At 35.7% G+C, this 25,771-nt stretch overlaps 1 protein-coding gene across 5 annotated transcripts in view; it reads right to left on the reverse strand.

The window, feature by feature from the left end:
• Nucleotides 1-686: 686 nt before the first annotated feature.
• MYT1L (myelin transcription factor 1 like) overlaps nt 687-25,771 on the reverse strand; it is a 101,674-nt gene continuing 76,589 nt past the window's right edge. For 2 of the 5 annotated variants that reach the window (XM_032213854.1, XM_032213853.1), the window contains exons 14-20: nt 15,818-15,880; nt 12,932-13,015; nt 8,917-9,138; nt 4,548-4,639; nt 2,290-2,393; nt 1,775-1,918; nt 1,308-1,448 (exon numbers count right to left, since the gene is read on the reverse strand). In XM_032213854.1, coding sequence (XP_032069745.1) covers nt 1,308-1,448; nt 1,775-1,918; nt 2,290-2,393; nt 4,548-4,639; nt 8,917-9,138; nt 12,932-13,015; nt 15,818-15,880 — 850 coding nt within the window. Of the gene's footprint in view, nt 710-1,307; nt 1,449-1,762; nt 1,919-2,283; nt 2,394-4,547; nt 4,640-8,916; nt 9,139-12,931; nt 13,016-15,817; nt 15,881-25,771 lie in introns of those variants that run through there. The other 3 variants (XM_032213857.1, XM_032213856.1, XM_032213855.1) reach the window with 3 other exon arrangements.

The raw sequence follows: 25,771 nt of genomic DNA on the forward strand, positions 1-25,771 counted from the left end.
GAAATGATGCAATTTAAAGCAAAAAAGTGCCAAAGTATATTTAGTTACATTAATTTTTTTTTTGATTGCATTCATTTTTTTGCAATAGGTAACAGTAGAACAAATAGATAGCATATGGAAATGCTACAATTATGAATGATTGTACTCCAACCAAAAAGCAGAACGTAAACAGTGAAAAGGGAAGAAAGTGAAACTATCAGATTCCGTTTCCTAGGTACAGTAGCAATGAATCCTGGTTAGCAACTGCTGTTATGACAATGTTTGGAAATTAGTTCCCAAATGAAAACATTTTCTTTTTTACAGGCAAGCTTTATTTTAAACAATTGTGTTTTGCCCGAAAAAGGAAAGAGTGAAGTTATGAAATGACGAAGTACATTGCATTAACAGATAACTCAGATGGACACTCTTAAGAGTTCTGGAGAGATAAAGGATGTTGAATCCCAAGTGACTTTGAAAAGTAAAGTCGAAATCTTCCCGTAGTCCACCTCTGATCAGAGTTCCTGTCATTGTGGAAGTTTCCATATTCATACCAAGTAATGCTTAGAAGTTAATTAAAAAGTGCTGTTTAAGCTGCTTTGAATCTTCTGTCAAATTTCCATGGCTTGATGTTGTCTTACAATAAATTGCTCCTTTTACATTTCACATCTAATTCATGCCCTTTTTAAAAATTTTAAAACCCCCCATTTTTATTGCCCCCACCACATACCATCTTCTGAAAACAAAAGTCACACAATATTTTCAGGCATTGTAAAAAATAAAGCATTTTTGCAACCAATTCTTGCTATGAAACAATATGCACACAAAATGTATTTTTTAAATCCCATAAAATCTTCCAGCAATGGGATAAATGAGTGTTTAAAAAGTGGCTGGAGACTGCAACATTGTCATTCAAAGCATTTTTTTCCCTTTTTTTTTCTTTTTGTCCATTTCAGTTCAAAATACTAAAACATTTAATCACTAAAGCATTAAAAAGAATTTACACTCTTTATTTTGATCAGCTTACCTCTTCAGAAATATATTTACCCCCAAAATGTGCATACATTAGCAGCTATAAACATTACATGGCATATCACACTATGTCAGCTTATATGAAAACGTACAAAATGTGAATGTATTCAAAAAACTATTCGGCAATTACTATTTTCAAAGCAAGACATAAAATTATTATGAAGTCTTGTGAGCATAACACTGTTTTAAACAGAAAGAAATATATATAACACTTTCTGGTAAATTACAGCAGCAAAAAACAAGAGGCATCATCTTTTTATTTTTTTAAAGGTAGGAATTTTCACCACTATAGCAGCTGTTCACACCTGAATTCCTCTGACAGCCTGCTTTATATTTTCCAGGAGGGCTTTATTTTCTGGACTCTGATAACGATCTTGATTTGTATACATGTCCGTCAAAGTGGTCACGTAAGCATCAAAATTTTGTTCATTGATTGGTTCCTACGAGATATTAAATAGTAGTTCATATACAACTTCTAATTGCTTTTTTGTATATTCATATATGCAAAATAAACTATCACAGCACAAGGACATCTTTTCTTCATACATTTAAAAAGGCCTAGTTTAAAGCTTACTTAATTTTACAGGAGACATCGGATTTGGCCCACCATTTCTTTTTAAGCAGTTAAATTTATCTTTATGGTTTCAGGGATGATATCGCAAATCTCCATCTGCTCGAGGAGTCATAAACATAAAAACAAAAAGACATCTACTGTATGAGGTGAAGAAGACTGCCTAATTCCTTATCTGAGCCTTCAATCACTTACCATATGCGGTAGCTGGATATTAGCTAGACTATGAATTAAAGATTGGCTCAAATTGGCCAATTCATGAAGGAGAGACTCATTTTGTTGTTCAATTACTTTGTTTTCTTCTTCTATTGTCTTCAGGTTGCTTTCCATGGTGGTAATCTAAAAGAACACAGGATTGCACAATGTAAAACATGACAATTTAAAAGCAAATAATTATTTTAGCTGAATAATATTAGGTTGCATCCAGAGTGCTTCTAATGGACTTCAGTCATGAAACCCAGTCATGCTCCCACTGAAGAAAGAGTGAGAAATGATATTTGGCAAGTAGGTTTAGAAGCATCTTCCCAGCTGGAAAGCTTTTCAGGGAGATAGAAGGCAAGACGCAAAAAGTTGTATTTTTTTTTTACAGGGCCATCCCATTTACACATGCTGCGTGAGGTCTGGTTGGGCATCTGTTGTATGTCTGTGTGCACGCATCTGTCTGTCTTTTTTTGAAACACACTGAATTTAAGGCTTTGTAAAACTGTTACCTGAGTTCGAAGTTTAATCATATCAGCTTCCATCTGGGAGTTGGATTCATTTAGCTCTTTTATTTCTTCATCTAACTGTTTAATTTCTTCGTCATTTTCTATTCCTGTTTAAGCAAAAGGAGAAAATCAAAGTAAGAGGTTTATGGAAATAAAACCCATTAAGGTGGAAGGAAACCATGTCACCTGGAATATCACAGAATACTGAGAAAGCAGCAGGACAATTGTACTCTGCAGGTGTTGGAGACTGCATCATCTCCTTGCGCCATGAGTTGTTTAGGGTTAAGGGTCTTCACAGGCTGCTATGGTGTCTGTTTTTCACCTAGCCTGTTGTTTGTTCAATGAGTTTAAGAAATAAGGGAATTCGACATTTTTCTTTCATTCATCCTCTTCTAGTTCCCTTTTAGATTAGATAAAAGTGACGCTTTTCTATACTCACGTATGAATAACACTAATTCTATAGGAAGAGTTGATACTTGGATCAAACTCCAAGCATTATACTTAAGGATTATTCTATTTATATCCATTCTACTAGACTCCAATCAATTCTGACCCTCATGGAGTCTAAGCAGTGCAGGAATGTAGAAATGTTATTCTAGATGGATCTGGCAAATTCATGACAGAGGGCATTTCTTCATGTAAGCAACCAGGGCTTTTATCCTATGGTTGCACATGAAATCCAATAGAAAAAGGAGTATTGGGAGACACTTGCAACCATTTATCTGACCAGGGAAACCAGGGGAAAATCGAATAGTCCTTGGTTTTTAATGGAAATCTTTTCTTTTTTCCCCAGGGGTCCTCAGACTTTTTAAACAGGGGGCCAATTCACGGTCAGACTGTTGGGGGACCGAACCGGCTTGGTGGGCATGGCTAGGTGGTCATGTGACTGTGTGGCCATGGCTAGGTGGTCATGTGATTAGTGGGCATGGGCAATTTAACAGTCCATTGAACAATGCACACAAATTAATCTTTAATTTCTTTTGCTCCTGGGGGTGTTTTATTTGCTTTTGTTTGCATGTTGCTCTTTTGGTTGCCTTTTCTTTTTACTAGATTGTTTTTTCAGTTGTTTAGGAGTCTAGTGGTCCACTTCAGGAAAGTCCGTTTGGCAGCAATTCTTCTCTGCCCCAAGGACCTTGAGAAATCTCTCTCTTCCACTCTGTCTCTCTCTCCCTCCCTCCCTCCCTCTCTGTCTATCTATATCTCTTTATCTATCTTCTGGAGGGGGGGAAGGTGAAAAACAGGGCATTTTTGCCAGTTTTGTTTTGCTTCCTGGAGCGTCTGTGTGCCCCATCTTTCACACCCACCCACTCCAGAAGCATTCTTCAGGCCAAAAACAGGCAAAAACGGCTCATTTTTTGGACAAAACTAGGCCATTTTCACCCATTTTTGACCTCCTGGGGTGTCTGTGCACCCTGTTTTGCACCTCCTCTGCCTCCAGAATGTCTGCAGGCCAAAATTGTTGGCCTTACCTTTCAGTTCCAGCCTGCGGGGCTCGCGAAGGTAAGTCCTGTGCTCAGTTGAAGGGTGGGCGGGGCAATGTGGGCGGGGCAACCTTGTGGTCCTCTGTGGGCCAGATGAATGGCTTTGGTCTGCACACGGCCCACGGGCTGCAGTTTGAGGACCCATGTTCTATACCTTTTAGAACTTTCTTTTTTCTTTTTTTAAAATTTGAAAAAGGAATAATCTTAATTTCTTATTGATGTATTATTTTAGCTACTCTAAAATAGTTTCCTTTAACAAATTTGAACACACAGCAGGTCAAAATTATCAAATTGTTTTTGCTTAAATATTTCTCCTAAATATTTTGGGATAAGAATTACCTCAAAGTGGTCCTTGGAAAAAATATAAATAGTAAATTACATAATAAAATTGCTATGGCAATTAAATACACTATCAAACTAGAGAGAGATGAAATTAGTGCCTCTTGTTAGCCTAAAGAATTTAGAATGAAATGCAGGTACATTTTTATATAATTTCTTGGGCTCAGTGAGATTTGCTTCTGAAGAAAATGGGGCCAGAAAAAGCCTTCAGCTGAGAGTTTGTTTTACTACTTCAGTCCAGACCAGAAGAGGAACACGGAGTAGTGAGGATGTAGTTGTCACAGCAACAGCAGCTTCACATACTGTACTCTGATGACTTCTTGAGAAGGACTAAAAACCTGTTTAAAGGACTCTATAATATTATCATTATGAGTAAATTCATCCCATCATCATGAAATAAGGTTTCAAAGTCATTTAATTTCAGAAGCATTTACTATTTACCATTACTAGCCCGCTGCTTTATTGTAAGCATTTGTTCTCCCGACAGCTTTGCTCTCTTCATTGCCGATGTAGCTCTGGGGCATCCTGATAGACTGTAGACAATAAGCAAGGAAAGAACTATTAATTGGCCTTTGACTGTAAATCCGTCAGCTAAAGCTACCATGGAAACAGCATTAGAAGAAAATCTCTTCCAACTACCACTAAGATACTGCTTTTTGAAAAGGAAAAGGAATTCTTCTCAGAGGCGTTCAATCTTTTATATTTAATATTCTATAGTTCATATTTCCATATACAAGAAATACATTCACTATAATATAAACATTAACTGGGAAAAAATAGAGGCTAAGAAAAATATTTAGTTTTGTTCAGAGACATTAATATGTTTTCATATAATATCTGACAGGGACGTGCAGTCAGGGGAGGCAGGGCCTCACCAGTGTCATGAGGAAAAGAATTTTTAAAATAATTTAAAAGGCTAAGGTAGTTGCTGCCAGACTCCAAAGTCACAGTGACTCCGAGTCTGCTTAGTGCTAACTGTAGGGGGAGGCAAGAGAACTACGGGCCTCCTTTGCATAAGGAATTTTTCGCCTTTTAACCCTTTCTCAGAGTTAAGCAAGGGTTAAAAGGCGAAAAATTCCTTATGCAAAGGAGGCATGTGATTCTCCCGCCTCCTGATCTGGGAGCAGCAAATCATGCCTTGTCTAAGTAAGTTGCTTTTTTATTTAATTTTTTACATTTTCATCATGGCGGGCGGACAAGAGGAGAGTTGAAATCCACAGCTGGAAAAGGTATGTGGATCAGACGGAGGGAGGGGTTCAAAAAGATTGTAATTTAATTTGTATTTTTTTATTGTGAGGAATTTGTGTTTTTGTATGTGTATTTCTTTTGGGGGGGCGAGGTGGCGGAGCACGGCAGCAGCAGGGACATTCTCGACGCTGTGTCCAACAGACCAGGCATCTTGCATTTATGTCCACCATAAACGCGAGACGCCTGGCCTGTTGGACACAGCAGTGGCAGGGGGAGGAATGGGCTGGGTGAGCTGGCTGGCTGGGGCGGGGGGAATCATGGCTGCTCAGGCCCTGGCGGCAGGGCTTTAAAGTGGAGGCAGGGCCCCGGCAGCAGGACTTTAAAGTCCCAGTGCTGTCCGCCATAGAGCGGGACCGCTCTATGGCGGACGACGCCGGGACTTTAAAGCCCTGCTGCGTCCCGGCGACGGGGCTTTAAAGTGGTGGCAAGACCCCGGCGGCAGGACTTTAAAGTCCCAGCGCTGTCCATCATAGAGCAGGTCCCAGTCCCGCTCTATGGCGGACGTGGCGCCGGGGCTTCAGCGGGGCTTTCACACTTGCCTCACTGGCCATGAAGCTCACCCCAGGTCACTGATATCTGATGCACTATTTTTATACTCTTCATTACATGGAAGCTAACTTATAGGTATTCTAGGATATAAAAATGAAATATTAAAATTGAAATATTGATGTTACTATAATTTTGCCATTAAAATGTATCTGGTACTTAGAATAACAGTTACTGTTATAGGAAAAATGCCTTATTTTCAAGCGGTGAAATGTAATAACAGCAGCCAGGTTCATCAATAATGTTCTGAGATGAGATAAACCTAGTCTAAATAAAAATGAAAACATGAAGGATCTATGAAATCACCCTCAACGTCTGTTTTTTTTTGGGGGGGGGGGCAATGACATGGAAACAGTTTACTATTTTTTTCTGGGATATATGGATTATTTTTTACTCTTTGTTCTCCCTGTAGGCTCCCAATCATCAATTGTTGCAACCCTCTTAGTTTTTCTAGGATCAAAGTAACCTATAGTCTGCTCCAACAATAATTAGAAAAATATTTGCCATAAAAATAAAACTAATAGTAGGCTTATTGAAACTATCTCTAAATCATATATTTCCAAAGCATGTGAATTAATAGCTTAATCCTTATCTTAAAGAAGTGATGTGTATATAGTTTATACTTATTTTAACCACTTGATAATAACTTGATTTCATTTCCTTAATACTATCCGGCCAATTAACTGCTTTAAATGCAGGGACATATAGTCTACTGCTTTCGACACTGGATTGGTTCTGAAAATGTCTAGTACATTTTTGGACCAATACAACAGAAATTTACATTTTAACTAATAAACAAAGGCATATAGTTCAGTAAATATGGAACACCATTTGTTGTGTCTATTTGCTTAGAAAAAGATCTGTACATATATGAATCTAAAAACTAAAAGATTAAGAGAATTAATCAAGATATAAATGTGATGAGAGGTTCAGAACATGGAATGGACTATTTATTGGTAGTTTTAAGGTGGATCTTGGTTAAAATCGAACACAGAAGAAAATTGAAAGAACAAATCTGAAAGAAGACTATAGAAAAGGAAACATACAGTACAAGGCATATATTTTATTTATTTATTTATATTCTCCCTTTATTATTTTTATAAATAACTCACAGCAGAGAACATACCTAATATATTTCCCTCCTCCTACTTTCCCATCAATAACCCTATAAGGTGGGTTGGTCTGAGAGAGAAAGTAATTAGCCCAAAATCACACAGCTGGCCTTTAAGTCCAACGTGGGACTAACCTGATTCCTTAACCGCTGGGCCAAAAGTAATAGATTAATCTCCAGACTGAATGACTGGGAAATGGCTGAAGGGAAGAATGGGGTGGATATTGAAACAGAGTCAAGAATTATGTTTTAGATTGTCAAAGAAACATGTGGAGTTGCAACTAATAGGACATGTTGAAAAAAGATGCTTGGCTGAAAGAGGTTGTGGGTGAGAAAAAAAAATGCATATACAAAAATGCTGCAAAATATGAAGATAAGAGAAAGATATATTATGACCTACATAGACAAAGCAAAGAGTGTAATTAAATGATAAATACTTAAGAATAAAAGTAGCAGAATAAATGCAGATTACTTTTAATGGAAATTAAACAGCATTTGTTGAGTAGATGAAAACAGCTAAAAAGATGCCTTCAGTAGAGGGAATGAAATCAAGAATAAAAGTAAGGAAATTATTTTGGATGAAGCTGAATGCTGGAAGGAGTACAGTATTCTAAAGATTCTAGAATACTAGATTCTAGAGATGTGTTAGTGAGCATAGATGGCTTAAGAGATGCCTGTGGTAAAGAGAGAAGGGGTAGGATCAAGCATTTAGACACTGCATGTATGAATGTTAACTACAAAAAAGAATGACCAGAACAAAATAAGGATGCTAAGGTGGTGTGGTTAATATAGTGAATTAATAAGACTGAAGTGACAAAACAAATACATAAAGGAAGAATGCCTGGGTAGAGAGGAAAGGGAAGACCGAGAAAGTTAAAACTGAATGAAGAAATGGTGATTAGAGAACAAAATGCAATAAAGGAAATGATGGATGGGTGTGATGGATCAAGAATGGTTTGCAAGGATAGAAAATATTTAGAAGTATAATGAATAATCCTGGTATAAAACAGATTTATTTAGTATTTCTCTTCTTTTGCTTTACCTCCAATTTATTTTTTTCTGCTTATTACTGCATTTTTCTTTTTGCAATTTGAACAATGTTGTTTACTTTGAAAGATGATAGCATGATGGGAACATATAGTGTAAACACTGTTTATTGTTTATTTTATATTTGTAGGGTTCTTTTCTATACAATTGTATAGAGTGTAGAAGACAGTACTGATAATTATGATTTAGAGTGATCGACAATCTGCTGCCAATTCACTCCAGATTATCTTGGAAATGACTTATGTTCCTTTAAAAGAAAAAAGAAAAATATGAATAATTTCCCAAGCCTGAGCATCTTCCTAAACACAGGGATTCTTAAATATCCCATTCTTTTGTTCAGTGAGTACATTTGAAAAGATTGGGGGCAAAATCACATTCCGTAGCAGATTCTCTTGCTTCTATTCATCCAGAAGCAGCTTTACAAAGAAGATAGGACTTTCAATTCAAAATGGAAAAGAGTATAGATGTTATTGTTCATAAATCTGTGTCTTAGTTGAAGTGAATGGGATTTTAATAAACATTAGAGTGTATCAGATGAAAAGCTCACAATATGGAAATTTATTGTCAGTTTCTTATATGTAAACAATACCAGGGTAGGATATTATTATGATGATAGATTCAGCATTAAATCTCCTGAAAGAACCACAGGTTTAAAATTGTGCAATTTTTATCAACTTATCTGGAACTCTTGATCAACTTATACCTCACAAAATAACAGGTATTAAAACATTATTATAATTCATGCATACTATAACCAACAGGATTAATGCTTATTAAAAATTCACGTAGGAATAATAGATAGATGGATGATGGATGGCTAGAAAGATAGACAGACTGAGAGATAATGCCATTACTCACCTCCTATGTGTAAGAAAGCTACCACTGACATGTCCAGAGCCATCACATCCTGGTGTTGGACACGACATACCTTCCGTCTTCACTGACTTCCAAGAAAACTGGGAGCCATTCAGATACCCATCTTTTTGCCTTTTAGTAGCAAGAGGGCACCCTGATGCACTACGGTGAGATGCATATTTCCCAGTTATGTGACCCTGACCATCACAACCAGGAACTGGACATCTGGATAGCAGATAGATGAAATTAACTTTACTGTCTTGCCATCATATACCTGGCAGCCTCTACAACAAAGTCAAAATAAATCTCACATAAAAAAAAGAACAATCATGCTTTATGGTTTAAAAACAAAACAAAACAATAAGAACACCAACCAAGAAATGCAACGCAAATGTAAAAGATGTTCATGGAATTAAGAAATAACCTCAATAAACTAGCAATGTACATATACTGGAATGTTGCACCACCAATCTGAGAAAGATCTGTTACAGTGGAAGCAAATTTGTTCCTTTCTGAATAATAGACAGTAAACACAGAGTCCTTCTGTGAGGAAAACGGGTGGTTTCTAAATTTGATTTAAAAAATAATAAATAAGCATGCTAGTGTAGTTAGTAATAATATCCAGATTTTTCACTTACAGCAAATGTAGATTTTTTTATTTTTATTTTTTGGATATTCAATAGGGAATGTCAAATCCATAACTGCTTTTATAAATAAGCAGACAACAAATATAATATTAATGAATCAGCACTCCACCGACATGGATAGCTCCTTGCTTGTACAAGGGGTACTCAGTCCACTATGAGACTGCGCCCTCAGCACAGAAAGTGACAATCCCTACAAATACTCGACTTGGAATGCTTACTTGGGAAATATATAGTCTCACTGTTACTATTCCAAGTATTTCTTTCTTTCTTCTACCTTTTGCGTGAGAAAGTGACTGGGCCAAAACACTAGTAGAAGATTGACTCTGGCTAGGCTGGCCCATTGGCAAAACAACCATGTTGCTTCTCAGACTCCACCTGCTTCCAGCAAATAGCACATGACCGTGCAAACCTATAAGCATCAAGTATCTATAAAGAGATGGAATAGATTGACTGGTTGTAGAATAAAGAAGAGTGAGAGAGATGGCTTCCCCAAAATTCTTTGTTGATACTTTGCTGGCCAGTCCTTTAGATGGTCGGAATCTCCAAAGTCAGATAGTCAACCTTACTCTAAGTGAAACTTGAGCTAACTTTAACATGACCTCCCCCATTTTAATACTTTGCTTGTTTAAGGCCCTTCTGCTGTGTTCTTGCAGATTCCAGTAGTCATTGCCTGCAAAATCCGAATGACAATCATCCTTGCCCTGTTCATCTTTGTCTTCATTTTTTGGTCATTCCTCCAGCAGTGTCCAGTCAGTGGCTGATATCTCAAAAGCCCTGGGGAAATTATGAAGGAAGATACTAAACTGATATTTTGTCATAGCACTGTATTATGACCATGTGCTCAGAGACTAAGCAGCATTGTTAATAATGTTTTGTATGTCATGTTCTCTCCATCTATTCTTTACCGAGGGCCTTTTATGGGAGCAGTGCTAAAAACGAAACTACTATACTGTAGAAATGAATGGAATGAATGGAAGCTGAATAAGAGAAGAAAACATCGCTGCAGCAGCTTTCCATTTTGAAAGCATCATTCACCTAAGTGCCCATATGGTTGATGAGCCATCACCACATTTCTGTTATTCTTCCCCCTTTCATAACTCGTGAAGAATATTTTGGCACAGCGTGTTCCTTTTTTTCAGCTTACCCAACTGTACTCTGCTAAGAAACGGAGGGAAAATAGCAGCAATTCCCATGTTCCACTGTGATATAGCTTTCTAGGTACCTAATGCTGATGGCTGTACATTTATTGACTCAGAATATTTCATTGTTTTGCATTCCCACATCAGAAGTAGGAGCGTCAAAATCTTCAAGTAGTACCCCGTAACAACGCACGAGAAAATGTAGGCAGAAACTGGGCAAAGAAATTCAGTGAAACTTTTAAGGAAAAAAACCACCCTTCTCTTTCAATTAAATTAAACAATTAATTATATTATTGTTGCTTGGCCAGGGTTACTGTACTGAAGTCATACAAAGATGCTGATAGATTTTAAATAGAGGAAAGTTAAGCAGCAATGAAAAACAACTTCCCTTGAGGAGGTAGGCTGACACTAAAACACTGGCATGTAATATGGCAGCCAAATAGACTGAGCATAGGCAAACCAGACAGGAGGAGGCAGTTATTGAGAAGAACATAACTCCTGATCTTGACAAAATAACCAAAGATTTAACAAAAATTGAAATCAAAGGAATTCCAGGTGGAAAAAAACAGAAGACACATCAGCTGTGGCTCTGGAGTGACGATTGGTTGTTTCTCACTGTGAATGGTTGGGAAAGTTGGGTAGTAAGAGGTTAACCCTTAGGAAGACCAAGTGAAACACTAGATTTGGAGCAAAAATCCATGACAGAGTCCTTCATGTAGAAAATCCTCTTTTGCTGCAAACACCAACTACTTCTTCCACTATTGCCATAAAACAACTTTTCTTCATTCTGTTAAAATCATGATTGGACTAAGGATGTAATGGTGACAGGACCATTATTTCTCTTTTTGCAACCTTCTGGATTCCCAGCCAGGACAAATAAGCATAGCTTTTCTTTGTAATAAGAGTCAGATATTCCCTTAGGACATAGCAGGTGTATTATAAATGATGCAGGACAGAAATAAAGTATAAGAAAACTGAAAAAGTCGTGGGGTGACATTCCCTATTAAATATGGGATGGTGGGACAACATTGCTTAGGAACCGAAAAAAGACACAGGAAGAGACATAACTAATAAGGCATTACATTTATTTGTACAATTAAAAAGAAGCTTATATAGAACAATAAATTACTTATTGAGAGAGAAGGACTAACTAAACTGGGAAATTGTATGTAGATATTTAAATTTTTATAGACGTCTGTCTCAAATTTAACATTCATCATGTTGAAATAAGATAAAAGAAATGAACGATATAGAACAAACAAATTGACTGAATGAGGTCCAAGGAAACATGGGAACAGATGAAGAATTCTAAAAAAGCATATCTGAACTACAATGAAATCGGATAGCCATGACTGTGAAGATATATACACACATTTGTTTCCCTTTTGGCCCTCCAAACAGTTCAGCTGGGTAATCCATCATCAAACGCACTGATTTGAAGGTAGAACGTTGAACCCAGTCATCAAGGTCTATTTTACTGTAACACCCTCCCCCCCCCCCCCATTTTTCCTCCTGTGTGTGCACATGACACCCTGCTTTTCCCAGGATGACTTCTTGAGCTTCAAATTGGAGTTCATGTGATGTTCTTTAGAACAATTTGTATAGTAAGATGTTTCTGGTAAGTGAAAAGAGGCCCCATGAATGTGATGCCCGAATGTTATTTAGCATCACATTCAGGATTCATTCTGAATCACAGCGTTGCCCTGATAATTAGGATTGCTCTAAAAATTACAGTATCGATGTAATTTAATTTTCAGTATTCTGTCACCTGAAGACTCTACCAAAAGAAACATCGTCCTATTTTCAATATTTATCTTTCTCACTGTATTTTTAATGGTGCTTTTGTAATTGCTACATTATAAAACTCCTTCCTGGACATATAAAAATGGTGTATGTGTGTGTGGTGATGGAGATGTCAACACATGATGCACAAGCATTTGTACATAAAAAATATTCCGTCTCATGACCAGGCATGAAAAATATGTGAATACATTGTGTTACTGGATAACATTCCAATCTTTACTAAAACAAGTTTCTTCTAGCTTGTACTGGGTCTCTTGTTTATTATTTGGTAGAATTATATGATAAGAAATTGAACAAGATAACCCTAATTATATAGACACATAAGCTTAAAAAAGACCAAAATGCACACATATGGGAGAGCAGTATCATTCGACTATAAGAAGAAAACCGACATAGTTGATTAAATCATATATAGCTGCCCATACTTACCTAATTGGCTCTTGATCTTCCTTGTCTTCTTTACTTTGTACTATTCTAATCCCACTTTTCTTTGCTCGTGGACAACCAGAAAGGCTGAATAAAGAAAATCAATGAAATTATTTATTTCTAAACATAATCAACTAATCTAAAAAAATGCACACTGAATAAAAATGACATGCAGGTTAAGTTCTTTCTAAGTTTGATTTCAAATTTTTTACTCTTTTTAAATGAAAGAACAATGGCAAGAATTAACCACAAGAGGGAACTCATCTTTCATTAGAAGTGAACATAAGCTCAAGTTAAAGAGTAATAAGAAAAGAATAGCTATTTTTTAAATGAAATCTCAAATGAGAACAATGCTGATTTTCAGAGAACTCTGAATCATGAAAATCAGAAAGTTATATACAGTTTGCAGTTAGTATAATTGAATCATAATTTTCTAGGATTGTGAAGTATTCTTCCTTTGCCAACCACTTCATCTCTAAACCACAAAGTAAAAAAAAACCTGTAAATGTATTACTTTTTCATTAATGCCAACCTTTATCCTAATATAAGAAATTTACTTGTAAGTGAATATTCATCACTACTATAAATTCAAAATATATTCCTAGTACTTGTTTTTTTCCACTGAAGTTAAATTGGACTTCTCATACAAAGGAAGCATCTATATCAAACTCTTCCATATGAAGGAATTCAAGGATTTCATAGCAATCCAAATAAACCCTTTCAACATGCCACTTCACCCAATTTCTGCACATTGACTGTGCCGGAGCAATTCTATTGAGCTTGTGGGTATAATCCAGTTCCAAGCAAAATGCAGATTCTCATAGTCCATAAACATATAAACTTCTTACAGGCATAGCCATTATATTTTGTGGAGAGAGCAAGTACAGTTTAAGTAGCCCTCCACATATGTCTTAAAATAATATAAAAACCCTACTGTTTATAAAATGAGTAAATAAATTAGAAAGGTGCCACACATGAAATGAACCAGAAATTAACTGGGCAATACAGCATCTGGGTTAAGCTCTTCCATGTCTAGGAATGCAAATCCTTTTATGCGACATCTGCACAATATTAGTTATTCTACTCTAGTCAGCAAATGATGCTGAATGGAGATAAATACATTTCATTCTAATTATTATCTGACCCAGAAACACCGTTTTTATTCCATCGTAGCCCTGTGATACATAAAAATATATACACTTAGCTAATGAGGGGTTCTTGATTTTAAACATAATAAAGAATCAAAATTCCTAAAGTCCTGAGTCACAATATGGAATGATTGTTTGCCCCTCCTAATCTTGTGTTTTCCTTCTGTACTTTTCAAATGTAGTATTTACATGGTATTCTATATGCAGATGCAGCATATATTTGTATAACAGCATTACAAGGTTTCCAATTTCATTTCCAAACTTAATGATTGCTAGCACTGAATTTGTCTTTTACAACTGCTACATAAAGAATGAACATCTTTTTCTGATTCCCCCCCCCCCCCCCCCCCCCCCCCAAATTCTATCCTATCTCCTGGGGCAGGGCGGGGAGGTTCCAATCTGTATCACTTTGTACAAATACAATTGAACTACATTTTCATTTAATTGACCATTCATCCAGTATTAAAGAGATTCTTCTGAAGCTCTTCACGATCATGTTTGGTTTCCATTGCCCCAATTAATTTACTATTATCTGCAAATATAGCCAGCTTACTCTTTATAGCTAAATCAGGAAACAAATGTAGAAAATAAAAGGCACTGGTCCCAACACTAATTCTTAAGAAGTTCTTACTTTTGCCTCTTAGAAAACTGCCCACATATTGCTATTCTCTCTTTGTTTTTTAATAATTAGCAATCTGGTTTTGGGGAAAACTTAGATTTAATATATATAGTCCCTCAATTAACTTTTAATCCATTTTCACCTATACATTTCTGTTGTGGCTCGGTAGGAGCCTTTGGAGCTGCTATCAGACTGACACAGAAATCTCCTGTGAGTGGTTTCAGGATGCTCACAGGAGAAGATAACAAGCAGCTGGGGCTCATTTAGGATCTCCTCCTGTGGATAAAAGACTGATGGTGCCACGCCTTAGTTGCAGAAGTCAACGTCGTTCGTTCCGTTCGTTAGTTCCATTCCGTTCCTGTTCTAGTTCGTGTTCATGATTCAAAGAAGCACTTGGATAAGTGATTTGCTTTATGTAAACCTGGTTTGCTGTGAGAGTTTGTTTTTTGCATTTGCTGTTTAACTTTTTGCCAGAGAATTTATCTATGTTTATTGTGGGCTCGCAGCTAGCAAAAGCCGGGACTGATAAAGACATTCCTTTGCAAGCTGTGTGTGGCTGTCGTTTCTGAACGAGCAAAGAGGGGGGTCAGAACACATTTCCATATTGGTATTTGTATGAAATATTATTTCTATATTCTATACCTGGCACTCTATAAAACAGGCAGCAGATTATTTACTGATATATAACTATGGTGGAAATGTTTACCTTATCATTTATTTCTGATTCAAGCACTTTAGAATCTATGCTGCATTTTAATTGGTTGTTGCTAATTTTTTTGTATCTGATGTGGGAATACGCAACATTTAAGAATCTATTACACTGGCATCTTAATTTATTTTGCTAGTAATATTTGCTAAGTAGGTAAATTATTTGTGATTTTGCTTTAGTACTATATTAGATCTTAATGGTTTAAAGTATAATTAATTATTTGGAACTGAATGCTGAATTGTTTTGGAGATCTAATCATTGTTATGATGACCTTAATTGCTATTTTGTATCTGCTATGAATTTATATTAAGCACAGCATCTGTAGGAAAGTGATCTTATGACTTGAAAACACTTGCTGTTAGTGTCTTTTTCTTGGAAACTGTTATCATAATGAATTTCACTTTTGTACATACCTTCGATGTGAAGCATAATTCCCTGTAATGTGTCCAGAGCCATCACAACCGGGGGTTGGACATCTAAAATAAAAAAGTAACAATAACGATATTAATTGAACAATTTTCTTTAGAAAAATAAAATCAAATATTTGTTATTATTTTAATCTTAATATTGCAATTATCTTTGTTCATGAGCTGGAGAAAATTGTTAATAATTAAAATGAAAAAAGTTTTATTTTTTGATCAATCATCCATTGCTGACTATATATTTAAATACCCACAAGGAGCAGATTCTTAGTGGGCCTGTCTTGCATTTGCAAGCGGTTATTTTCCATTGGCTTGAGTCTTCTTCTGTGCTATGCCCTGATGCTACAGTATTCTTGACTTCTCAGCTCAAACCTCTGAAACTAAAAGAAACAATCCACAAAATGTTACAGTAGCACACAAATGTATTAATAATTATATATGGTATCTCGTAGATCACAGTGTCAAACTCGATCGCGTCACGAGCCAGCTCCTGGTATATTGTGACGTTTTTTGCCTTTGCGGAGCTGGGGCAGACCTGGCCTGCACATGACATATCCGGCCTGCGGGCCGCCAGTTTGACAGGCCTGTGAATGTAGATGATTACATCAAAATAATGAATGCTATAAATTAAGTAGGATTATTCGTTTTAGCCACAATAAATATTTTAATAAATTGAAAGTAATACTCCTGAAATAAAGTGTATCTAAAATACAGATACTGCCCTCTTGTGACAAAAGCCAAAACGTGCATTTAGAGTCTACAGGAGATGTAAAATTACAGTTTACATCTCAGTCTGTCATATATTTTTATAGCATTGAAAATATCTCGAAATTAATCCATTGTATATAGTATCTCACTTTAGAGTTTTACAGCCAAGGATAAGACTAAAATCTAAGCATGTTAAGACCGTTCAAATGTACTCATCATCTAGCACATTTAGAAAATCATATTTTTATCATCTACTTGACAAATCACAAAGTTCAGAGTTCAAAAGTTGAAGTCTATTTAGCTGAACTTTCAGCAAAACCAATATATGGTCTCCCCGATAGGCCCACAAACTCTGATACGTATATTGTCTCATGTTTAAAAAAATCTGAAATGATTAATACCGCTTGGCCAAGGAATACACATTTTTTTTCCTGTGGAATGGAGGTGAGAGAAAGCGTCCATCCGATTCATGTCGTAGCATGACATTACATGATGATGCACTGTCATTTGGGCTTAGATCAAAATAAATTAGAATATAATTTCTCTATAGTCGTTTCTCTTTCACTGTAAGTTTCGTTGCAGTATATAATGCAATTTATATAGCATGAATTTTCATACATTTTGATAAAGATCCTTCTTACTCTGGAAGAAGAACCCTATAAACCAGACTATAGCTAGATTGCCATGGTGACACCACTCCTCTGCCTCCCGATTAACTCTCTATTTCCCCCCCTCCAATGCCTTATTACTTAGATTTGATTAGTATGCATTCTCAGCTTTAAAAAAAAAGCTTTGTAAGATTGTGATTTATTCTCCAATTACGACAATCTTTTGTACCATTTAAATTACATTTCTACATAATTTACATTTCTAAATCTAAGACAAAGTTCAATTCTTGGAAAATTCTCAAACTTTCAAGTCAACGTCCTAAAACATTTATGTCATATAACATTTAGATTTTCATGTCATATACAATGATCTTAAGTTTTAAAGATCTGAATTATCCAATAATAAACAGCTTTCTATTAAACTGGCAAGCTGAGAAGTTCTTCATGGGCTTAAAAAGCAATTTTTTATTAAATGGGGAAAAGCCACTTGCAGGGAAGAGATCATGTCTGTTATTTCAATTCATTATTCATTTATTAATGATATTAGATTAAATCTATAAAGTGGATCATATTTTCTCACAAATTTTATATCACTGAGAAAAAAATGAAGTGAAAGCTATGTAACCCATTTATAAAGTGCTGTTTGCAACAGCATTCCTCCAGATTGCTGACAGAATAAATTATCATCTCTTTACCTCCATTCACTCTGAACTAAGATACTGTGGGAAGAGTAAGAATAAGTCTATGAACTAAAATAGTGGTCAAGAAACAAGTTTTGTCAGATGAGTTAATAGTAACTTTTAAAGCTTCAGTTTTATAACAGAAATCCTGAAATACTTTGGGGAAGGGGAAAGCATTATTTTCATATTTAGTTTATTTTTTAAAAAATGCACAAAAATCCAGATAGTGAGTTAGAAGCAGTTCACTAATTAGAATGTGTCTGAAAAGAATTGAGTGTATTTTTTTGTTGATGCATTGAAATATTAATGGGAAAGTATTGCTATTCAAAAATTATGTAAGCAACATAGCCATGTAGAAATGTGATACTGACATAGACACTAAATCTGTGATACATCACCATCAATAAATACAAATAAAGTGCTTAGCCAATGGGAAGAGAAATTGAACACGATGTAGGAAAATCAAAAGCAATTTCTACCTGTATATTGCATTATCCCTTAATTTATCCCAGATGGAAAAAGAGTCAGTATGGTCACAATGTTTGTCCAGTCTGAAACCAGGGTTTTGGCAGGTGGTGACTGGTCTTTCTAGCACAATGGGACCCTGTGATGACTTTCTAATTGCTGAAAAGAATCATAAGTGGCCTCAGATCTGAATGTGAAATAAGAACATATGGGGAAAGTCCCAAATGGGAAAGAATCACGATCCTAACTCTGCAAACTGTGATCCAGGTGGGAGAGAAAATGGGACTACAAGGCAAATGAATATAAAACACAGAGTTCCTGCTTTGATGCTAGCAGCTTTCATAGAGTTCATATTGAAATAGACTATCAACAACTGACCAATTAGTTGTTCCTAGATTTTTTTTCCGTTTCTTTCTAACACTTCCAGAAAATTGTATATAGAAATATTTAACCTCACAAATGTCCAAGTTGAGCTGGATGGGAGGCATGAAGGAAAAGTTAAAAAAGAAAAAAAGCCCTACCTATAGTTTTGTAAGGAAGTCTGTTGTTTCTTTGTCTGCTCTATTCATCCTACTGAAAAAGTCTTGTGCAACTTTCTTGCAATAAACTTAATGTGCAATATATTTTAAGGAAATAATGAAACTGCTCTCCATCAGCAATACATAGGTGTTAACATCATATCGGTCCATATGAATTGCTGGACTTGTTCAAAACAGCCTCTCTGAACTGATTCTGGTCAAGTAAGATTGAAGAGACAAAATATTACACTATTATTACTCTGGAATGCCTAATGAAAAGAGAAATAGTTTTATAGTCAGCTAATGCTCTTATATTCCATATTATAATGAATATATTAGTGAAACCTAAATAGTAATTACTTATAGTAATCATTTTATTTAATAGTAATTACTTATTCAACAAAATATTACCAAAATATATATTGGCTTGGTACAATGTATAAACATGATTACTAGAGAGAAAATGAAGGTACTTTAATAAAGATCAAAAACATAAAGATATATTCAGGGCTGATTTGCTGATTACATGGGAATAACATGGAGCCTCATAATACACAGACAACTAAACATTTTTTTAAATCCAGTTTTGTTCCAATAGTTTTATACATAATTTTTTCTTCAAAAAAACCAGTTTGGAAGGTACTAAAAATAGGAACCAAATTAGAAAAAAAATGATCTTGATAATTTTAAGCATTTGAATGATGTAATATGACTTTTTTAAAATTCTTGAAATAGAGTAAATTAGATATAACCAACATTAGAGCAAGATGTTTCTAGAGTGATAAATTTAAATACAAATACCGAAAAAAGCAACCCAAGAATAGCAGTACTCTATAGTAATTGCAATAGATTTTTTTTTTTTTTAAAAAGATAAGCTCAGTTTCCTCTGGTTGTTTTGATTGGATTTATTTTTTGCCCAGAAACTGCACTGCACAGACATTCATACTGTTTACCATTTGTGCCTTGCTAAACTTTTGCCACTCTTTCTCACAAAAGGGCAAAAGGTCTTTTCATAGTTTCTTCTGGCCACAATGTTTAAAACTTAGAAAAATACATTATTGCAAGCTCTAAAAATAGGCACATCACAATTAAGAAATAAACAACCTCTTCTCACAATACCCACCCCTGAAACCCAGCCCCACCTGTATGTGTTATGCAGTCCCAGCCACTTGGTGTCTTTATCTCTCATCTTCATTAAGAGAGTAATAAATATAAATATGCAAACTAGATTCTCATTATAAAATTTGAAATATTGTCATTCTAGCAATTACACTATGTTTACTCTTCAATTAAGTTTAATTATATTAATCTGTTTTCTGTTGTTGCCTTTTAAATCAGTTCTCTTTTCTTCTAAAATCATAGAAAATAAAAAAATGAAATGTAGAATACTGATTAAAAAAACCACAGAAAAATTACATGATTCGTTCATAGAAAATTTAAGCTGTGAATTTAAAATAAATTTAACTATAGAAAGGTGTCTTCTAAAAATAGATGATTTATAATTATTAATCTTCCCTTTATTCCCTTTGTACTAAGCAGGAAGTAGTTAAGGGCAGAGACACTTTCCATATCCAAATGGTCAAGCCTATCTATTCTCCTTTCTCCATCGGTTATTATGGTCTGAGAAATTGAATCCATCTTGTTCTTTCAATCCATCTAATTACATACATTGTAGTCATACCTAGGTTTAAAATTAGGATAAAGGATCCTTTATGGTATGAGACAATTAAATGACTTAAGCTTCCAAAACAGAAAAGAAATGGTGTTATGAAGCACACTTGACTCAAGTCAGGTTTAGCTCATGTCCCAATGTGACACAACCATGTCAATCAACACTTTGTGCAGAGGTTTGCATACACCCACATACACGCGTATCTATTCAGATAAAGGTTGTATGACTCAAGTATAAGTCACATCCAGTTCACAGTTCTGGATTCCCAGTTAAATTCTTGTACAGACTTGGAAGGACAAAATTGCTGGTTTTTGTAGCATTCCTTCATTTAGAGAGACTATATTTTTATCCATTATCTTTTTGGAAATATAGGTACACATGAAGTACCGATGCCTTTTCAATAAAGGTTAGTTTTATTGATAGTGTGTAATATATCTGTATTCCTACATTCACTTGAAATATTATAACTTATTAGGTCAGGCTCGTTTTCCATCTGACTCATTACCGCCTACAAATGCAGGCAAAGAATTGAGACTTTTCCATATATGTTACTTGATACTTTTCTAACTGGAGTAACTGTGAATGAAATTGGGGACCTTTTACATGCAAATCATCTTCTCTGCTAATGTACTATTGCCCAAATTTTCCTCATTTATGTCACATTATATGGCTGCAGTTTTCTTCATCTGGTTCTGCCATCTGGGGAATCCCAAATATTTATTTTAGAAGCTTCAAAATCAATATTTTGATTCAAAATATCCAGCCCATTAAAATTGGGTACACTGAGAGATTCTCCGTGTTTTATTCAATGCTAAGAGGATATCCTGAAGAGGATAATTCCAAACCACATGGAAAACCAACTTTTTCTACTGGAAGAACACTACAGCTTGGTTCTAGTCCTGCTTTTGACAAAAAATATACAGTGGCTGAAAACCCTCACCTAAGGGTTTAGGGTGAGGTAACTTGCATAAGCCAGAGTGAATTGGTTTATTAAGCCCTGATGGGTGGGTTCAACACATCACTCTAAGCCAAATCAAAGCACATTATGGTTTTGCATGGTATATGAATCAAGTTATAAAGAAGTAAGTATCTGACAATTTTCTATGTTTTTATCTACCAATTTATCCTAATGCTGCAAATTTACTTTATTTCACTGTACTAAATTTACTTTGGTCCCTTTCTATTACTGTGAACTAATGAAGATGAGATCTTAAATAGTGCAAGGTAAACAAATTGAGCCCATTTCCCTATTAGTGACATGTAATATAAGCCAAACCTGTAGATGCAGAAAAAGAGGACAATGCAAAACTGAGTTCCCAGAATGGGTTAGAAAAGGAAGAGTAAGTTACAATGGTTGCAGCACTTTTATATTGCTGTTATTTATTAAACAAATGTATATAACCACTCAACTCACACATAGATGACTCCATGTAGCTTTTTAATGCGGTGGCATTGAGTCATGAGGTTATTTGAGTATTGAAACCTTTTTGCTGGAAAATCAACAGACTTTGTGATTAATATTCTTGAGATATTTTAAGGAGAATAAACAATTTTAGCTGCAGGGATACTTTAGCATCTGCAGGACTGCAGAAGATTAAGAAAGAAGAGTTGAATCCTCTCCAGCTAGCCTTGGCTGCACTAAAACTGTGCTCTGCAGAAAGAAGGAAAGTTCCACTGGCATTTTAATAGTATAACTCTGGTGCTTTCTTCTGTTTTAGAAATTACAAAGATGAGAATTGTTCTATCAATGCCTATTCAGCATGAGGGTGGCCTTTTTAGAACCAAACAACATAATACAAAAAAATTGTAACAAAGGTATAAATTAAAAAATGCAAGGCAAGCTATAAGGTAGCTTAAAAATAATGTGTAGGTAGTTCTTGATTTATGACTGCAATTGGGACTAGATTTCTGGATGTAAATCACTATAGTCATAAGTTGAGGAACTCATATGATTAGACCCAATTTCACATTTTTGTAGCCTTTATTAAGAGGCGGTTAAGCAAATGTCATGAATGTAATTGTGACTCCATTCTTTCGAATTGGTTATTTTGCTGGAAACCAGTAAAAAAGTGCTGCAAACGAGCAAGAAACGTTGCAAACTGTATTCATATAACTACGGAAGGCTGCAACAGGTTAGAAAGGTGAACCAGGGGAAGGGGGGGGGCACAATATTTTACTGTGGGCAGAAGACTTGTATGGGCTATAAAGCATTTGTTCCTGTTTCAAATGGTTGTCAGGTAACCAATTGTTGGTCAAGGATAATAATAAGAAATTGATATGTTTAAGAAAATATAAGCCATTTTACATGAAAACACGCTGCTTTGTCATCACTTATATTTTCTGTATGGATTTTACTTACAAGGTATTAAGAAACAGGAGTCATAACATATGGGGGAATCATTATTCTAAAGAAAAGTCTCCTGAAAAGATGAACGGTACATATATTTTAATAAATACACTAGTAATGTTACAAATGTAGAGAACTGTACATAGAACTATTAGAATTGCAAAAAATCCACAGAAGTTGAGTGTATTTATCTAACTCGATAACAACCATCTAGATTTTAAAGTTAATTTAATAGTTCTAATGCAGTGGTGGGATTCAGCCAGTTTGCACCTATTTGGGAGAACTGGTTGTTAGAACAAACCTTATTTTATTTTTTTCCCCACTTTACAGGGCTAATCCTGTAAGGAAGGCAGAAATGAGACATTCTGGTGTTGTTTCTAGCCTCATCTTTATTGCCCTGCTTAAATAAATTGCCTCTCTGGTTAACCCTTATTACGTTGTAACAGCCTATCGACCTGAGTGATAGTGATAGTGTTGAGTTGGCCACATGATCACTGAGCCACGCCTATCCAGCTGGTCATTAGGGAAGAGAACCGCTTGTTAAATTATTTGAATCCCATCACTGGTCTAATGTATAATTTGCGTGAAAACAATAGGTCCAGGCCTTACTATCTTAATTTAGATCTACTGCAGTTTGCTCTCTGCTACCAAAAAGTTTACATAATCTCAAGGGTTAGATTTAGCAAATGCTTCCCAATTTTTGCCCAACAATTAGAACTTTGTGAATTTTGGCTAAGAGATAGTGACTGACAGTTACAGTTACATAATCAGCTTCCATAGCATGGGTAGAGTTGAATACGGGTTTCCTTATTTCAGAGCCCAAATTAAAAGCATTTTAAAATTTGAAAGAATTTTCAAAATAAAGTCCAGTGGTCATCCAAAGACAACTTAATTTAATTCAGTGCAATGGTATCTTGTTGACTATAGTTTTCTAACAATATCTCACAGTTAATGGTGTGGAATTCGGGATATAAATGGCAAAATATAATTCAGAGTATTTGTGGGAACACACAGAAATGCTTTAAACCACAATTACATCACAGATGTGGTCAGCAGTCAAACAAGCATAGGTAAAGATGCAGCTGCATGGCCCTGATTTGCCCTCGGGATCTCAAATGTCTGAGAAACTATATTTAGATGATGAGATCATTCCTTGTACATAGGCTACAGATAGTTTTTCATCAATAGGGAGTCCTGTTATGAAGCAGGCTGCCTGTCTTCAATAAATGGCAGATCAGAACAGATCCTTTTGGAAAAGTAGGCTGGAATTCAGAGCAGTAGATTTTCTCCTTGATATAATGTCTTGCTGTCTATTATAAGTACTTTTGAAACAATTCTACAACTCATGAGGGCTTTCATAGCTGCTTCATCCCAAACTTTTCACTAAATGTAAATAATAAAATAAAAAAGGCGAAGCAGCTGTGCTATGCGTAGCAAGGGATATTTTCTTTTCCAGTTTCCTCTGTAGATTTTGAGATATTTTCGTGAGGAAATAATAGAGGTTTCTGCTAGACAGCATACTGTTTATGACTGTAGTCATTGTTTATCATATTTTAATTGATTCAAATTTGTACATTTGACCTAGGGTGAACCATTGTTTACCTGATCTTAAAATCAATCAGTGAAACTGGCTCTAAAACTACACAATTAAATTAGGAAGATTATCATGATGGTACATTTTATTCAGGATAATTCCAGTAGTGGCTTACACATAAAAAGGAATATGTAATTAATAAAATAAACAGACTATAGAAGTTTTCAGTCTTTCTATTATGCTAAAGAAAGATCTGAATAATCAAATATGATTATTCAAATATATTCAAATAATCAAATATGATGCGCTTCTAATGGTTACTCACGCCCTTGTCACCTCGAGGCTGGATTATTATAATGCGCTCTACATGGGGCTACCCTTGAAAAGCATTCGGAGACTGCAGTTAGTTCAGAATGCAGCTGCGCGGGTGATAGTGGGTGTGCCGAGGTACACCCACGTTACACCTATCCTCCGTGAGCTGCACTGGTTACCTATTGGTCTCCGGACTCAATTCAAGGTGTTGGTTATCACTTTTAAAGCCCTACATGGCTTAGGGCCAGGATACCTTCGAGACCGCCTGCTGACACATACCTCCCAGCAACCAGTAAGATCCCATAGATTGGGCCTCCTTCGGGTGCTGTCGGCCAAACAATGTCGGCTGGCGGGCCCTCGGAGGAGAGCCTTCTTGGTGGCTGCTCCGACTCTTTGGAACCAGCTCCCCCCGGAAATCCAGACCATACCCACTCTGATGGCCTTTAGGAAAGCCGTAAAAACTTGGCTGTTCTGGCAGGCCTGGGGCTGTTGACCTCACTGTTGAGGTCCGGCCCCGACTAGAATGAATTTATGAGGGCTGACTGTTGTTTTAAATTGTATTGTTTTTATGTTTTTTACATTTTCTTTGTAAGCCGCCCGGAGTCCTTTGGGATTGGGCGGCATATAAAAGCTTTAAATAAATAAATAAATAAATAATAAAATATTTTTTGCTCAAAAGCTTTTACAAGTTGTAAACATAGATATTCCACTGGAACTATCAAATAGTATATGTATAGTGTGCATTATATAAATTCTATAAAAAGAAGATATGTCATAATGTACAAAATAGAAATATGAGACTTCCAAAAGATTTGTAGTAATTAAAACCTACTTCACAATAATTATGGTTGTATTTGAGACTGCTTTTGTAATATCTGAATGTGCCATTAGAAGTAGTCCTCGTTTAACAATGATAATTGGATCTGGTAACTCTGTCGCTAAGCAACCCAGTCATTAAATATAATGCCAAGTGACCATGACAACTTAGAGTGGCAGTTGCGGAAATTCCGGTTGCCCTTTCTAGGGAAACCCTGGGTGTCACAGAAAGCCACATATGATTGGCCTTTATAACCTCCTGCTGGCTTTCCCTTTGGCTCTGCT

Source organism: Thamnophis elegans, chromosome 3 (genome assembly GCF_009769535.1).
Source record: "Thamnophis elegans isolate rThaEle1 chromosome 3, rThaEle1.pri, whole genome shotgun sequence".
NCBI lineage: Eukaryota > Metazoa > Chordata > Lepidosauria > Squamata > Colubridae > Thamnophis > Thamnophis elegans.